Here is a 14,698-nt window from a genome sequence, read left to right as displayed (position 1 = left end):
TTGTTGCAACTCCCTGAATAAACAATTTAAGTACAAGTCACTAGAAACTGTAACAGACCTCTAGTTATATAGAAAAAATGGTGGTCACACAAGTGTTAGTCCCTATTCCCACACTTGGCACAAGGGAAATGCTGATGGATAACTAGCCCTGCTCCCAAGGAGCTCCCTACTTGCATGCCGTTATACAACCATGCCATTCCAGAGTCCCAAAGTTTCTCAGGACCTCAAATGGTGCTCATTTCTGCTATTTAACTTTTAAGGATGAGGTCAAAGAGGTTTTCACTTGAGAATATAGGAGCAGCATTCACACAATTTAACACACAGCACTGACTTCAAGTACTGGCTTCACATAGCTCAAGCTGTAGTAAAGCAACAAGAGTGATGAGAAAGTGCTGGCACTGGGGAATAAATTCTTTTCCAGTTCCAAAGAGGACAAAGAACACAGAACTCTTGGCAGGCAGCAGCCCACTGCCACTCACTTTCTCTTGACATCTGCATTGTTTGTTTTTTTCCTCCAAGGTGATGTTACAATACAAGTTACCAAATTATGTTGTGACAATACATCACAAGTCCACAGTGCTGGAATTTATTTGTGCATATTTAAACTGGGCTGAATGAAGAAAGACATTGTTTTCTCCACTTGCTTCATCCAACTCCTGTTTTAATCCAAGTGCTTACTCTAAAAGTAGCAAAATTACCCAGCTATCAACATAAAAAGAACAGAGTAATCTTAAAAAGGGAAACCTGTGTCTGTTCAAACAAAATGCATAATCAACAGACTGAAAGCAAAGCCACCTTTTTTTGTTCCCTCTAAACTATTCTGTACTTGGCAACCAGTATTCAACAAGTACTTTGTAAAGAAACAACCCTTCAAAGAGGTCAGAAAAAAAAACTAACAAAAAAAAACCAAAAAACAAACAACTAACAAACAAAAAAAAAAACAAAAAAAACAACTGTTCTGTGTGCCTTACTGCTGGCACAAGAGATGGTACAATGGATTGATATAGTGACAGTTTTTCAGCTACATAAACTGTGGGCTATTGTGAAGCTTTGAAAGCATACTCTAAAAAAATAAATATTCCTGCCCACAAAATTTTATCTTTTTTTTTACTCATCTTATTTTGGGAAAACTTGTATCTGATTTATTCTTCCCTTTCAAGCCTAGGGTCCATGCAGCCTTTGAATAAGGGAAGGTGCAAGTAGTTAAGCATCTGAAAGGAAGCTTTTTCTGGTTTTAATTATACCCTTCTATACTCGGCATGAAATCTTTCCTTCTATATTTTATTCACATAAAGGTTAAAACTGAAGAAAAAGCACTCCCATACCTTGTTCTTTCCCCTCAAAAGAAAATGTCAGGAAAAAGCACTGTCTTTGTGATAAACACATAAATGTATTGGCTTTTGCAAATCATAGGTGTGGTTATGTGGATATAACTGTACAAGTTCACAATAACAAACAAAACACACTAAAGACACAAGACTAGACAATAAGTTAAAAAGGTTCAGATCTCTTGATCAAAATGGAGTCACATAGCAAAAGAATTTGTAAAGGTAAATGAAAGAGGGGGGGGCTTGTTATAAGGTAAGCTAGTGCCTGGAAAAACATAGAGTTAAAGTACTTTTTTAGCTTAACTTAGGTTGTAGAAAGAGAACAATGTTTATGTTCTAAGTCTGTGGAATGTGGTGGCCGCACTAAACATGAATTAATTGTTTCACACTAGTCTTCTAAAGTATCTTTAGTTTTAAAGAACAATGTTTGTGTTGTAATTCTGTGGTGAGATAACAGGATTTAGTGGCCCCACTAAACGTTAATGAGTTATTCCACACCATCCTTCTACTTATCAGTTAGTTTAGAGACAGAGCCTCCCAAATATCTGCTAGCTTGGGATACTCCTTGTCTGCCCATCCTGCAATAAATTTTGCAGGCAGGTCACACTGTTTTAAATCTTTGCTAGTTATCAGAATAATTACAGATGTAGCTGGTTGTGTGATTACTGGGGGGTCCAACTGTGCCAAAGGTGAAAAGTACACTGTGAGGAAGACTGCTTACTTCATCTTGAAGACCCCAGTCTGCATGAGGAAGACTGTTTACTTCACCCTCAAGACCCCTGCCCACAATCACCTCAGAGCAGTGTGCAGACGCCAAGAGGAGGAGACTTACGATAATAAATTCTTGCAGCTAGTTATAATATCCCCCGCCTATATGCGGGAATTTTGAATATGCATGTAACTAATGTAATACTGAAAGTATATAAACCTGTAACAAATACTCATCACTTGCACCTCTGGCTACAGTCATACGCCCAGCACTGTTGCTTTTGCTTTATTGACTTTGTCCCTCAATAAAACCTTGTTATCTTGTTTAGAAGAGTGAGTTCATATTTCACAGTCTTTAACATAGGAAGGGAAGATTAAGAGAAATATAAAGTTTAATAATACTCATTTAAATTCTACAATTAAAGCAGCAGTACTCAAACCATTATAAAAATATGTATTCAGGGGAAGACTGAGAATAGATTTCTATCTCAGTCTGAAATTCAATACTCAACAAAATCTGTATTGAGCCCTCTGAAAAAGCTTTATTTAGGATCCTACTTCAACAGAGGCATTTTCATAGCCTTTAAGTATACACCACCTTTCCTAATAGAAGGTTAACACAGTTATTTACTGATTGATATCATGTATCCTCAAAAGATAGAGGCTGTTTAACTGATCACATACCCCCACCTCACTGGTACTTAGCTTGAGCTTTCAAGCAGATTAAATTCTGTCAAAAATACAGTTTAACTCCCTTAAATTGCAGAAGGCCAAGAGCACTTGAGCATTCAGTAACATACGTAATTATTAGCAGCACATCTTAAAATAATACTGTCTAGCTTAATTGCTGGCAGCTGAACGAACAAACAGCAATTTAATGACAGTGAACCACTAAGATCCCGAGAGATTCAGGGTGATGGGCAACCACGATATTTCTTCAAGTTTAGTATCAAAAATTCAAAGTGTTTGCCATCACAGTTGTCTAAACAAAACTCAGACTTGCCAAGATGCCTTTGCCACTGGAAAGCTACTCCCAAAGCTGATTCTCCTCTCCAACTTCTTCCAAGAAAACTATTAAAACAGATGCTTGCTCCTAAATCTAGATATACTATATGTTTGCTTCCTCTACTAAATCACTGGTCTTCCACATAACTGGCAAGACTGTCCCCTCAGCAGATGTACTGCCAGAAGCAATCAGTTAAGGCTTGCACTGCTGCCCGTTGATCAGCTTGTGACCCCCTTCCCATTTAAAGGTCACAAGCCCATAAAAACCCCATGCATCCCCTCTTTCTGCCCTCAATTGACTATCCCTATCATTAACCAAGCAAGTGGTCACCACCAGTCTAAGAGCTCCCATTTACCACTAGAATGCCTGTACTAAGAGAATGGTTTAAAAACACAGCTAAAGACACAATCTAGTGCCCTGCAGCAGTGCCATCATGGTGTGCAAAAGCAGCATACCCACCTTATGGCAGCCAGGATAGGTTGGCATAGCATCGAGGGTAGAGGTGCTGGGATTCTTGCTGGTGCTGGCCATGATATTCTGGATCTGGGTGAGCTCTTGCCTCAGGACCTGTTTCTGGTGGAAGCTGAAAGCAGGATGGTTGGATGCCATTGTAAAGAGCAACAGGAACTCGTCCCCTGTGCGGCCGTCGTTGAGTTGTAGCCCATAGTTGTTGATGACCGAATCGATGTGGGTGAGGGTACGGAAGAGGACTCCGGCTGCCTCACGGTGGGCAGACCCGAGCAGGGCGAGAGACACCAGAAGTTTGCTGCGTACCACCTCGTCCGTCAGGTTGGTGAGGCTCCCCAGGTCGGCGGGGTTGTTGGCCTTGATTTCAGAGTCACGTAGGGAGTGGTAGTCCTTTCGGGCCAGGTCCTCCAGGCAGGCGCCCAGGAAGCGCAGCTCCAGCGGGATGCAAAGGTCCAGGAGGCCGCAGAGGAACTCCACACGCTGCGGGGAAGGCAGCTCAGAGAACCAGCGGTACACACCGTCCCGCTGCAGCCGCGGGCACCGCTTCTCCACCATGGTGCTCCGCCTTTCCCCAGCCCGGAGAGCGCACACCCTGCTGGAGGCCGCGGCGGCGAAGTCAGGCAACAGCGCCCCGAGGAGGATCCGTAAGACCGGCGCCTCAATACCCCCGAAGCGTCCCCCTCCGCGCTTCCGCCCCCCTGACAAGCCTGGCCCCTGGGTGGCCAGGGGGGCCGGTAGCGAGGAGCGCGGGGGTAGCCCCAGACGGCAGACAGGGACAGGCCACCGAGGGCGGCCACCGGCGGCGCAGAGCCCGAGCGCTGAAGCGTGGCCTGGCCGCAGGGTCCCTACCCGGCAGGACCTGGCCGCCTCGAGCAGGTCTCTGGGCTCCCACGCTCTCCCTCCCTCACCGGGAAGCTCCTTCTCTCAACCGGGCGCCAGCTGCCTCCATTCGCCACACTGGGCCCTACCAAAACCGCCGCACCGCCGCCACAACAGCGGGAAATAATCCCTCGCGGGAAGGCAGCAAGCAGGCGGAGGGGGCCGGGGCTGTACATTCACCGCCGGCTAATGGCGGAAGGATCCCACAGTGAGAAGTCACAACCGGAAGCGGAGCGGCAGAAAAAGAAGGAGCGCCTGAGCACCTTCACTCCCGGCCTGACCCTGCGGAGGACCATACCCACCGCCCCAGCGATTAGCTGAACCGTCTACGCACACCTGGCGCTTAGCTACCAGCACACCGGCCCTACGCCCTTCCTCGCGTACAGAAACAGGGTCTCGGAGATTTGTCAATCACTACCTTATAGCCCCCCTCTTAATCCCGCCCCTAGCACTGATTGGTGCAGGGATGCGGTATGGCCGAGATGCTGCTGGGTATGTGATGCCAAAATCCTGATAAAGCTTTTGGTACCAGCATTTGCCTGAACCAAGCCGTGCTATGCAGTCAAAGCCAATTGGGCAGTTGACTTCAAATTATCTTTAAAAAATGTGGAAATAAGCGACACTAAAAGGCCTCTTCAAATGGTGATATTCCCTCCCCCCCTTCCCACTCTAAACTGGGATTCTGGTTAACATTTTGAAACAGCTTTATCATCTTCAGATTTGCCTAAGGGTTGCATGGATGGTATTGTGATAAACACATAAATGTATTGGCTTTCGCAAATCATAGGTGTTGCTATGTGGATATAACTGTATGAGTTTGCAAAGCTCGCTAAAGACACAAGACTAGACAACAAGTTGAAAATGGCCAGAACTCCTGAGCAAAATGGAGTCACATAGCAAAAGAATTTGTAAAGGTAAAAGAGAAGGGGGAGGAGCTTGATATGAGGAAAGCTAGTGCCTGGAAAATATATGGTTAAAGTACTTCTAGCTTAACTTAGGTTGAAGATGTTTGTGTTGTAAGTCTGTGGTGAGGTAACAGAATTTAGTGGCCCCACTAAACATGAGTGAATTACTTCACACCATCCTTCTACTTATCAGTTAGTTTAGAGACAGTGCCTCCCAAACATCTGCTAGCTTTGGATACTCCTTGTCTGCCCATCCTGTTTTGCTTGCAATAAATTTTGCTTGAAGGTCACACTGTTCTAAATCTTTGACAGCTATCAGGAAAATTACAGATATGGCTGGTTTCAGCTAGTTTTGTGATTACTGGGGGGTCCAACTGTGCCAAAGGTGAAAAGTACACTGTGAGGAAGACTGCTTACTTCATCTTGAAGACCCCAGTCTGCATGAGGAAGACTGCTTACTTCATCCTCAAGACCCTTGCCCACAATTACCTCAGAGCAGTGCGCAGACGCCAAGAGGAGGAGACTTATGATAATAAGTTCCTGGAGTAAGTTATAATATTCCCTGCCTATACACGGGAATTATGAATATGTATATGGCTAATGCAATAGTGAAAGTATATAAACCTGTAATAAATGCTAATCAGTGTGCCTCTGTCTATGGTCACACGCCCAGCACTGTTGCTTTTGCTTTACTGACTTTGTCCCTCAATAAAACCTTGTTATCTTGTTTAGAGGAGTGAGCTCGTATTTCACAGTATCCAGCAGCCAACAGACTGACACATAATTTCTTTTTTTTCCAGACTGTTTTTCTATGGGACTTGGCTGTATGTCTGCTACAGCCCGGTAGCCAGACTGCGCATCAGATAGATAAATGATATGGGTGGTGATCTTTAAGTGGAGCAGGCCAGGAATAACATTTTTAAATGCAGCCTCAGGCAGGCAAAGAATGATTCCAGACTTGATTTTTATATGATGGCAATCTTCTTGGAAGACGGAGTGTTTTTTATTTTAGCAAGTGCAATATTGCTTCAAGGCAGATAAACAAAAGACCTAACACTAATGTTTTTAGGAGCACAACTGTATTTTGCCTTGGGTTTATCTTTATGGGATAAACATGGTGCCTAAATGCAGACTGCTTTCTGTCACGAGTTATGTGAACATTTGTGTTGGTATCGTATAAGAAGAAAAGGCTTATTCATTTGGGTGATGGTTTATTGGAAACCTGATTATGCACCTTGCTAAGATGCACCACAAAAATTCCAGATGCTGGTAGTTTATCCTTTTTTATTTCCCTGTGGAATATCTTACACCATCAACTGCATTTATTGAAGCCATACTTAAATGGAAGAGTAAACAGTCAAAGGACGCTTACTGGGGCTGCATAATGTCATATATTGTAAAGCTACACAACTCTGCTTCTGTGTTGCAGACTCCTGCCGAGAGAGGGTCTCTCTCCACACAGCCTCTTTGTGTCCTTTCCTTGTAGCGATCCGAAAACTGAGTGCAAACCATATGTGCTTCCTTTTCCTGCCATGCCCAGTATTGTCTGTTGGAGGAAGGGATAATGAAGAAAACAGAGGAAGTGCTCTCAGTCCCTTAGGAAAGGTTTGCATTGATTTGCAGCAGTAGACATAAGGACACCAAGTTCTTTGGTGGCTTTTCTGTTTATATTGGTGTCTTTTTCCTAGCATTAATCCATCCTGAAAGTGCTGCACTGTGCTTAAAGTCAGGTATCTGATTATTACCTTGTAGGCTTAAATTATAGGTTTAAACTAACAATAGCGTGTGTGGCTTTAAACTAACATAGTAAAATACAACAAACTGCTCTAACTTGCTAACACGTAGGTAGTAAAGAATGTCCAGTTGATGGGCGAAGGAACATCATGGGACTGATAACAACTAAGGAGGCAGTAAATAAGACCAAGGATGCCAGCCTTCATAATAACAGACACTGGAACAGAACAGAAGCAAGGACATATGTGGAGACAGTGTTCTCACAGGAGAATGCATAATTGGTACATAAACTCTGAAAATCCTGAAAGATACAGCAAGGCCATGAGAGGCCCGAGGAAGCCTAAGCAAGCAAGATAAGAAGCAGCTGGATTTCACCAAGTTAATGAGAACTGTGGACTGTTGGCAAGCTTTGGAGGTCAAGTTCCCACACCTGTGATTAACCAATTATATGCTAGTTGCAAAGGGTCTTCAAGACATGCATCCAATCATAATATGCCAAATCACTGTAAGTGCATGTAAGAAATAGTATTTAAGGGGTTAAGGCTTTGTAATAAAGGGCTTTTTGTCTGATCATATTGACCCCTGACTGAGTCCATATATTTTCTGTGGCAACTGGCACCCGAACAGGGACCCCCCATATTTTTCATATTGAAGCTGAAAGAATTAAAGCGTGTGGCACCGAAGAAAGTGGAAAACGCAGAGCCGCAGGGACGTTGGCTGGGTTCGATCCAGCAGGACCAGGATCGGGAGGTAGTCACCTTGGAACGGAGCCTAGTGAGCCCGGAAGACACTGCGCAGTGGAAATAAGGTAACAGCCGACAGGGGTTGGAAGAGGGTTAGGATGGGAAAAAAAAAAAAAAGGTCATCCTTAAGCTCTTCCAGCGTATCCTCTCAGTGAGAGGGATAGAATATGACAATAATCTGTTAAAAAGATTGTTGCTCTGGAGTAAAGAAAAAGAGCTGATTCGGAGGGGTTAATGAAGCTTTTGATCTCGGGACTTGGAAAATAATTGGGGCATGCCTGTGGGATCAAGTTACTTGTGGGTTTAAAGAGGCGAAGTCTCTTGCTGCCCCCTGGTTACTACTAAAAGGGACTCTAGCCGCAATGAAGGCTGAGAAACAGGCAGCAAAATCTGTTTTTACAGCTCTCTCTGACTCGCCTTCACAACAGCAGGGCTCGGCACCTACATTAGATTCAACACCCGGTGCTACAGCCATGGTAGTGTCGTCTGCTTCAGGCATAAAACATTCTGGCCAAAAACCGGCGTGCAGTACAGTACGAAAGTTTGAGGACCCTGCGCCTTTCCCCTATCCTGTGTCAACAATGCCTTTACCGGCGGTAGCTCCAGCTGATACTTGGGAGTCAGTAGCGGCTACTGAGCAACCGAAACAAACTGATGTTAACCCTTTCCGTGCTGCTACTGCCCCTGAACTTAGTCCCCAAGAATTTTTGCTGGGGTGGGAGTCTCCTGAGGAGGAGAGTGTAACTCCTTCACAGCTCCTACATTTTAAAAGTGGGTTTGAGGAGCTTGCTGCAAGGGCTGCAGATGAGAATTCAGAGTGTAATCCTCATCACCCTTTGCACGGTGTTTCACCTGAAATGTTATTGGGAAAGGGACAATTTCACCCTGATGGAGTACAAGCTCATATGAAAATTGAAGTTTTACAGCAAGCACAGCAATTGGCTTTAGCTGCTCTGAAAGCTGTGCCAGAAGCAGGAAAGCCTAATCCTTCATCTACATCAGTAAAGCAGGGACCTGCTGAGCCCTATATGCGATTTATTGACAGATTGACAGAGGCTATCGAAAAGAATATTGATCTGGCATCTAATGCTAAAGAATCGATGCTTATGTCTCTGGCTATGGAAAATGCTAACCCAGCTTGTAAGAGTATTTTGCAGGTTTTGCCAAAATCTGCTGGTCTTCAAGAAATGATGGATGCATGTTCTAAAGTGGGCACAGCAGAGGAAAAGGCTGGATACATGGCTACTGCCTTCGCCGCTGCTGCTAAACCACTTCTACAACAAGGTCAGGGTGATCGTGGGGGTACTAAAGGTATGAGATGTTATAATTGTGGACGGATGGGGCATTTTAAAAAGCAGTGTACTGTAAAGAAAATCAGTTCAGAAACCCGCCCCCCTGAGTGTGGTGTTACTGATTTTGCAGACAAATGTATTAAATGTGACAAATTTGGCCACAAGACAATTGAATGTCGTTCAAAGTTTAAAAAAGACAGAACCCCGTTGGCAAACTTGAATGTGCGTGTGATGCCACCCCGCGCGACGACACAAAATCAGGGTGTCTGGACTGCATCCCCTCTGCCACCACAGGGAGTGCCGGAGTGGACGTGGCAACAGCAATAGATTTTACCATAACTGATACTTCTGTTCATTGTATTCCATCTAAATTAAATGGGCCTCCTGGTCATGGGTTATGTGCTTTGCTACTGGGACGATCATCAACATCAAGGAAAGGAATCTTTGTATTACCCGGTGTAATTGATGCTGACTATACTGGAAATATTGGGATCATGGTGCAAACACATGCTCCTCTGGTCAACATCCCTGAAAATTTGAAAATAGCTCAAATCTCAAATGATGATCTGACCGATCTCATGCCCCTTTTAAAGGGTGAGTCAAAGGCAGGACAAAAGAGTTCTATCAAAAGCTCAGTATGAGGCCTTAGATCACATCATGACAAAAATCACTAATCTTGTCCCGATTGTCAAGGCCAAGCAGTAGGTTACGGTCCTTGAAGTCAACCCTCGAGGCCTCCAGCTTTGGCAAATGGATGTGACTCATGTACCCTCTTTTGGGAAATTGAAATATGTCCATGTTACTATTGACACTATTCTCTTACAGGACAAGCTATTATTGAACGAACACATCAAACTTTGAAAAAGTTGTTGGAAAAAACAAAAAACGGGGGAAGAAGGACGTACACCGGTAGCAAGGACACAGGAAGCTGTATATGTTATGAATTTTGTACAATTGACAGGAGACTTTAATGACCCCCCCCGCTATAATACATGGTCAGGCATTAGGTTCAGGTTATATGACTAAAACTCCAGGTATTCTGGTCCAATACAAGGATTTGGAAAGGTCCTGTGAAAGTAAAACTAACTGGTCGAGGTTATATATGTGTAATTACAGATTCTGGTCTGCGGTGGGTGCCAGCTCGATGGGTGAAACCCTGGAAAGAGTCAGCACTACCCCAGGACAACCCCCCTTGTCAGTGATTGAATTAATTGAAATTTCAGCTTAGGACTTCCGTTTTATGGATGTTTTCAATCCTTCTTGAAGTGAAGGGAGCAATCTTTTTTACGTTAAAGTAAAAAAAAACACAAACAAAAACACACACAAAAGAAAAAAACAAAAAACCCATCCACCACCCCCCACCCACCCCCCTGAACCTACAGCGAGACAAACACAGGATACAGGCGTATTGTGTGCATTTTCAGTGGTGGGAAGGTCTTTCATATGCTCTTATCAGGGGTATTGGGCATACAGTGACTCATTTAATACAGTCTCTCTGTGATACTCATGAACTAAAAGTTGGTAAAAATAAGTATGTCCAGGTTTCTATCAACCTTTGGAGACCTTTGTAGATATTGCTGGCCACTTCTTCCAGCACAGGCTGGCCACCTGTGTCGTAATGAGTGTGCATTTTGGTCAGTATAAAAGCCCAAGCCTCATGCGCTGTGGGGGAGGCAGAGCCTCTGTGGGGACGCCCGCTAAGGTTGATCCTGCCACCTCGCACTGCAATGATGCTTCTCGGAGCTGTTTTTCTGTTAGTCTCCACAGGGTCCTTATGCCACGTTCTGTACGTGGGACTGTGTAGTGGGAGTAATAATTGTCTTTTTGTGTTTCAAATATTGTACTTGTGTGCGTGTGCTTGTGGGACCCCACACATGTGTGTGTGTGTTGAGGGCAATCGGTGTTTTGTGTATTGTTGGGTTCATGTAAAAGTTTTTAATGAGAAGCTGTTTAACATTTTGGGCATGAAAGGGTTAATGTAAAAGTGCGGCTGCTGGCAGGTATTTATGGTTGCTGCTGAAGCAGGCAGGCTTTTGCAGGGATCAAAAAAAAAAAAGGGGGGGGAAAGATGCTGCAAATATGCACTTTAACTTGTCTACTTCTCAAGAACTGATAACCTGGGGGAGGGGGTATATTTGTGTACACCTGACTACAGGTCCAAGATCCATGGCGACTGCCTGCAAAGTTTGTCAAGCCTTGCCATGACCTCAACAATACAAATGGAAAAACCTGATGCCACAGCTACAGGAGCTGACTGTGAATACCCCAAGCAGAATGAGATAGAGGAAGAGAAAAACGAATGACTGCAAAACATTACTTGGGGGCAAATGAAAAGTAACATCCTAAATATGTGTTCTTGTAAAGTAGCTATTATTAGAGGCTGTGATTTTGTGTATAAAACCACCTGTATTTACTAGCTAGTTGCTAATAAGAAACTACACCTTGTATTGTATAGATTTGTCACTTGTAAAAGAGATGTTAGAGTATGGAAATTTGCAGTAGCTGCTAGAAAATGCTAAGGCAAAAGCTAGAAAGATTTTAATACAATGGTAGTGTTATAAAGCAGGTGATGGAACAAATTAAGAGGGTGGGAGAATTCCACTGGTAAGAAATTTCTTTGGCTAGTCCTTTGCTGCCTTCTGCATCTTCAACATGCTGCTGCACCCTGTAATAGTTACTCTGCTAATGTAAATTTGTGTGTGCCTTGCAACTTGTTACTGGATGAAGCAGGTGAAACTGTGCATTGGCAACAAGGTGCAAGGACTGAGGCTGACAAAATGCCTGCTATCACAGTCAAGGGCAAGAGTGGGTTGGCCTCTGTGTTTGCCACCAAGAAGAACCTTTAGCTCCTCTGTTGGCTGCAACCCAGCAGGCGTGGAGCGGTGGGGACACATGCCATACCAGACCTTAATGTGAAGGATGGCCTCCCCTGTTACCAGAGAGCCATACAGCAGAAAAAAGGGGCAGGCCTGTAGTTGGCATATGTTGGAGATATGATCTAGCCCAAATCCCCTGCTCAAGTAGGGTCACCCAAAACATATGTAAAACAAAAAGGGGGAGATGTGGAGACAGTGTTCTCACAGGAGAATGCATAATTGGTACATAAACTCTGAAAATCCTGAAAGATACAGCAAGGCCATGAGAGGCCTGAGGAAGCCTAAACAGGCAAGATCAGAAGAAGCTGGAATTCAATGAGTTAATGAGACCTGTGGACTGTTGGCAAGCTTTCGAGGTCAAGTTCCCACACCTGTGCTTAACCAATTATATGCTAGTTGCAAAGGGTCTTCAGGACATGTATCCAATCATAATATGCCAAATCACTGTAAGTGCATGTAAGAAATAGTATTTAAGGGGTTACGGCTTTGTAATAAAGGGCTTTTTGTCTGATCATGTTGATCTCTGACTGAGTCCATATATTTTCTACAGCAGACATACCAACTGCTAACTCAGCACTAGGACCTTGTGAGCATGTGCAAGCACTGAGGTCATTCAGTAAAGACAGTGAGGAAGACTATCGGTGACCACCAGAGACCCCCACTCAGCAAGAAAGGGCATGCAAAATTAGGATGCAAATATAATTAGTTCCAGGGAAATCTCATGAATATAGAATCATAGAATAGTTAGGGTTGGAAAGGACCTTAAGATCATCTAGTTCCAAACTCCCTGCCATGGGCAGGGACACCTCACACTGAACCATGCCACTCAAGGCTCTGTCCAACCTGGCCTTGAATACCACCAGGGATGGAGCATTCACAACCTCCCTGGGCATCCCATTCCAGTGCCTCACCACCCTCACAGTAAAGAACTTTTTCCTTATATCCAATCTAAACTTCCCCTGTTTAAGTTTTAACCCATTACCCCTTGTCCTATCGCTACAGTCCCTAATGAAGAGTCCCTCCCCAGCATCCCTATAGGCCCCGTTTAGATACTGGAAGGCTGCTATGAGGTCTCCACACAGCATTCTCTTCTCCAGGCTGAACAGTTTCATACGGGAGGTGCTCCAGTCCCCTGATCATCCTTGTGGCCCTCCTCTGGATTTGTTCCAACAGTTCCATGTCCTTCTTATGTTGAGGACACCAGAACTGCACAATACTCCAAGTGAGGTCTCATGAGAGCAGAGTAGAGGGGCAGGATCACCTCCTTCGACCTGCTGGTCGTGCTTCTTTTGATGCAGCCCGGGATACTGTTGGCTATCTGGGCTGCGAGCGCACACTTACAGCTAATGTTCAGTTTCTCATCAACCAGCACCCCCAAGTCCTTCTCCACAGGGTTGCTCTGAATCTCTTCCCTGCCCAACCTGTAGCTGTGCCTGGGACTGCTCCAACCCAGGTGTAGGACCTTGCACTTGGCATGGTTATACTTCATAAGGTTGGCATCAGCCCACCTCACAAGCATGTCAAGGTCCCTCTGGATGGCATTCCTTCCCTCCCTCCAGCGTATCAACTGAACCATACAGCTTGGTGTCATTGGCAAACTTGCTGAGGGCGCACTCAATCCCACTGTCCATGTCAGCGACAAAGATGTTGAACAAGACCGGTCCCAACACCGATCCCTGAGGGACACCACTCGTTACTGTTCTCCAGCCAGACATTGAGCCATTGACCACAACTCTTTGCTTGCGGTCATCCAGCCAGTTCTTTATCCACTGAGTTGTCCACCTATCAAATTGATGTCTCTCCAATTTAGAGACAAGGATGTCATGGGGGACAGTGTCGAACTCTTTGCAGTTCCAGGTAGATGACATCAACTGCCCTAACCCTTCCCGTCAGTTCCGTAGCCTCATCATAGAAGGCCATCAAATTGGTCAGGCAGCATTTCCCCTGAGTGAAGCCATGCTGGCTGTCACCATATGTAAATAATTTCATGGAAAAGGTGTGAATATGTATGAGTATGCTAAATACATAGCTGCTATTGTCAAGTAATGTGTGCGCTCACCTTTTCAAAATGATTTGCATGCACTCCAAGGGCTGCAGTAAAGAATGTTGCTTTCTAAAACTCCAAATTGAGTCTTAGAGAGTTTCTTTGAATTTTGTGGTAACAACCTGGTCCTTAGGAAGGTGAAAGTTTAAACTTTTCTGCTTGGGAATTAGGTCTAAGCCTGAGCCCAAATGAAAGTTTGCATGAGAATTTTGCTGCTAAAGAGCGAGTACAGCTGTGGTTCACACCCAGAGCAGAAATTGTTTGTCTTTGATGCCAGACAGTAAGACAAACCGTAATCTGAAGTGTAGTGTATGAACCGGGAGCCTTTCCTCTCATTAGAAGTGGCTTTGGGTGAAGCCTGAGGAAACCAGACAGAGCATGACATATAATTCTGTCACAAGCCACCAAGAATTCCTGGCTAGCCAGTGGGCAAAGCAAGGAACTGCGTTCAGCAAGATAAATCAACTTTGTAAGAGCTCATGTTACCACTTGCTCAAGGCATCGGGTTGTGAGTGAAGGTTGTTCTGGGGTGTCTGTAGAGCCATGATCCCATAAGAGCACGGCCCTCAGGACACCAGAACTGATTACTTGTTTCATCCCCAGATTGTCCTGTTTTCAGAATCTCCTCTCATCCTGTAAATTCTCCTTGTGCATGCTTGAGACAAACAGCTGGGGAAGATTCTTTGTCAGAGTAATCAGTAAACAATAACCAAGA

At 44.5% G+C, this 14,698-nt stretch overlaps 1 protein-coding gene across 2 annotated transcripts in view; it reads right to left on the bottom strand.

Annotated features, from left to right (window-relative positions):
• The window catches only part of LOC133276329 (zinc finger CCHC domain-containing protein 14-like), a 77,552-nt gene extending 73,295 nt beyond the window's left edge, over positions 1–4,257 (bottom strand). The window contains exon 1 of one of the 2 annotated variants that reach the window (XM_061467043.1): positions 3,502–4,257. In XM_061467043.1, coding sequence (XP_061323027.1) covers positions 3,502–4,065 — 564 coding nt within the window. In that variant the 5' untranslated portion in view covers positions 4,066–4,257. The remainder of the gene's footprint in view (positions 1–3,501) is intronic. The other variant, XM_061467044.1, reaches the window with a different exon arrangement.
• Between the last annotated feature and the right edge of the window lie 10,441 nt (positions 4,258–14,698).

This window comes from Pezoporus flaviventris, unplaced genomic scaffold, assembly GCF_033815535.1.
Source record: "Pezoporus flaviventris isolate CSIRO_AGI_PZ_B2104156 unplaced genomic scaffold, CSIRO_AGI_Pfla_v1 ptg000044l, whole genome shotgun sequence".
NCBI lineage: Eukaryota > Metazoa > Chordata > Aves > Psittaciformes > Psittacidae > Pezoporus > Pezoporus flaviventris.
Note: the sequence above shows the minus strand (reverse complement) of the source record. Positions and strands in the feature narration are given on the sequence as shown.